A 1,604-nucleotide genomic window follows, 5' to 3' on the forward strand; every position below is an offset into this window, starting at 1 on the left:
GGGGTTCCCCATTCCCGGCTTTTGGGGTGTCCCCGGGCTGGGATGGGGGAGTTTGGGGTGCCCTGGAGATGAGCGGGGTTTTGGGGTGCCCTGGGATGGGAGGGGGATTTTGGGGTGTCCCCCATTACAGATTTTGGGGCGTCCCCGTTACGGACATTGGGGTGCCCCCTGACTGGCTTTTGGGGTTCCCCATTACCGGATTTTGGGCTGCCCTGTTACAGATTTTGGGGTGCCCCTGACCGGATTTTCAGGTGCCCCCGTTACGGATTTTGGGGTTTCCCCGTGACCGGAATCTGGGGTGCCACGTGACCAGATTTTGGGGTTTCCCCTGACCGGTTTCGGGGTGCTCCATGATCAGATTTTGGGGTGCCCCATTCCTGGATTTCGGGGTGCCCCTGGCCTGGGAGGGGGATTTTGGGGGCACCCCCTGACCGGTTTCGGGGCACCCCCTGCCCTGCTTTGGGGTATCCCCTGACCGATTTTGGGGTGTCCCATTCCTGAACTTCGGGGCACCCCCTGCCCAGTTTTGGGGTGCCCCAGGATCAGATTTTGGGGTGTCCCCTGACCGGTTTTGGGGTTTCCCCTGACCGGTTTCGGGGTGCTCCATGATCAGATTTTGGGGTGCCACATTCCTGAATTTCGGGGCGCCCCCTGCCCGGTTTCGGGGCACCCCCTGCCCGATTTTGGGGTTTCCCCCTGCCCGGTTTCGGGGCACCCCCTGACCGGTTTCGGGGCGCCCCCTGCCCGGATTTTGGGGTTTCCCCCTGCCCGGTTTCGGGGTGTCTCCTGACTGATTTTGGGGTTTCCCCCTGACTGGTTTCGGGGTGCCCCGCGATCAGATTTTGGGGTGCCCCTGACCGGATTTTGGGGTTTCCCCCTGCCCGGTTTCGGGGCACCCCCTGACCGGTTTCGGGGCGCCCCCTGCCCGGATTTTGGGGTTTCCCCCTGCCCGGTTTCGGGGTGTCTCCTGACTGATTTTGGGGTTTCCCCCTGACTGGTTTCGGGGTGCTCCGCGATCAGATTTTGGGGTGCCCCTGCCCGGATTTTGGGGTTTCTCCCTGCCCGGTTTCGGGGCTTCCCCCTGCCCGATTTTGGGGTTTCCCCCTGCCCGGTTTCGGGGCACCCCCTGACCGGTTTCGGGGCGCCCCCTGACCAGATTTTGGGGTATCCCCTGCCTGGTTTTGGGGCGCCCCATTCCTGGATTTCGGGGTGTCTCCTGACTGATTTTGGGGTTTCCCCCTGACTGGTTTCGGGGTGCCCCGCGATCAGATTTTGGGGTGCCCCTGACCGGATTTTGGGGTTTCCCCCTGCCCGGTTTCGGGGTGTTCCCTGCCCGGATTTTGGGGTTTCCCCCTGCCCGGTTTCGGGGCGCCCCCTGACTGGATTTTGGGGCGCCCCCAGGAAGATCTGCCAGCACTGCAAATGCCCGCGGGGGGAGCACGTGGGGGGCGGGGTGCCCCCCGCCCTGCAGGGGGTCCTGGCGCGGCTGCTCCCCGACCCCCACCCCCGCTCTGGGGACTCGGGGGGCGCGGCCGAGGGGTTCGCCTGGGCCCCCCCCGGCCTCAGCCCCGACCAGGTAACCCCCGGGACCCCCAAAACACCAC

The 1,604-nt window shown here is 65.3% G+C and overlaps 1 protein-coding gene across 1 annotated transcript in view; it reads left to right on the forward strand.

Moving 5' to 3' along the window:
* Window positions 1–1,401: 1,401 nt before the first annotated feature.
* The window catches only part of LOC120496429 (prickle planar cell polarity protein 3-like), a gene marked incomplete at both ends in the record, with an annotated part of 4,918 nt that continues 4,715 nt past the window's right edge, over window positions 1,402–1,604 (forward strand). The window contains one exon of the mRNA XM_039696865.1: window positions 1,402–1,576. Coding sequence (XP_039552799.1) covers window positions 1,402–1,576 — 175 coding nt within the window. The remainder of the gene's footprint in view (window positions 1,577–1,604) is intronic.

This window comes from Passer montanus, unplaced genomic scaffold (genome assembly GCF_014805655.1).
Source record: "Passer montanus isolate IOZ18808 unplaced genomic scaffold, ASM1480565v1 scaffold1147, whole genome shotgun sequence".
Taxonomy (NCBI): domain Eukaryota; kingdom Metazoa; phylum Chordata; class Aves; order Passeriformes; family Passeridae; genus Passer; species Passer montanus.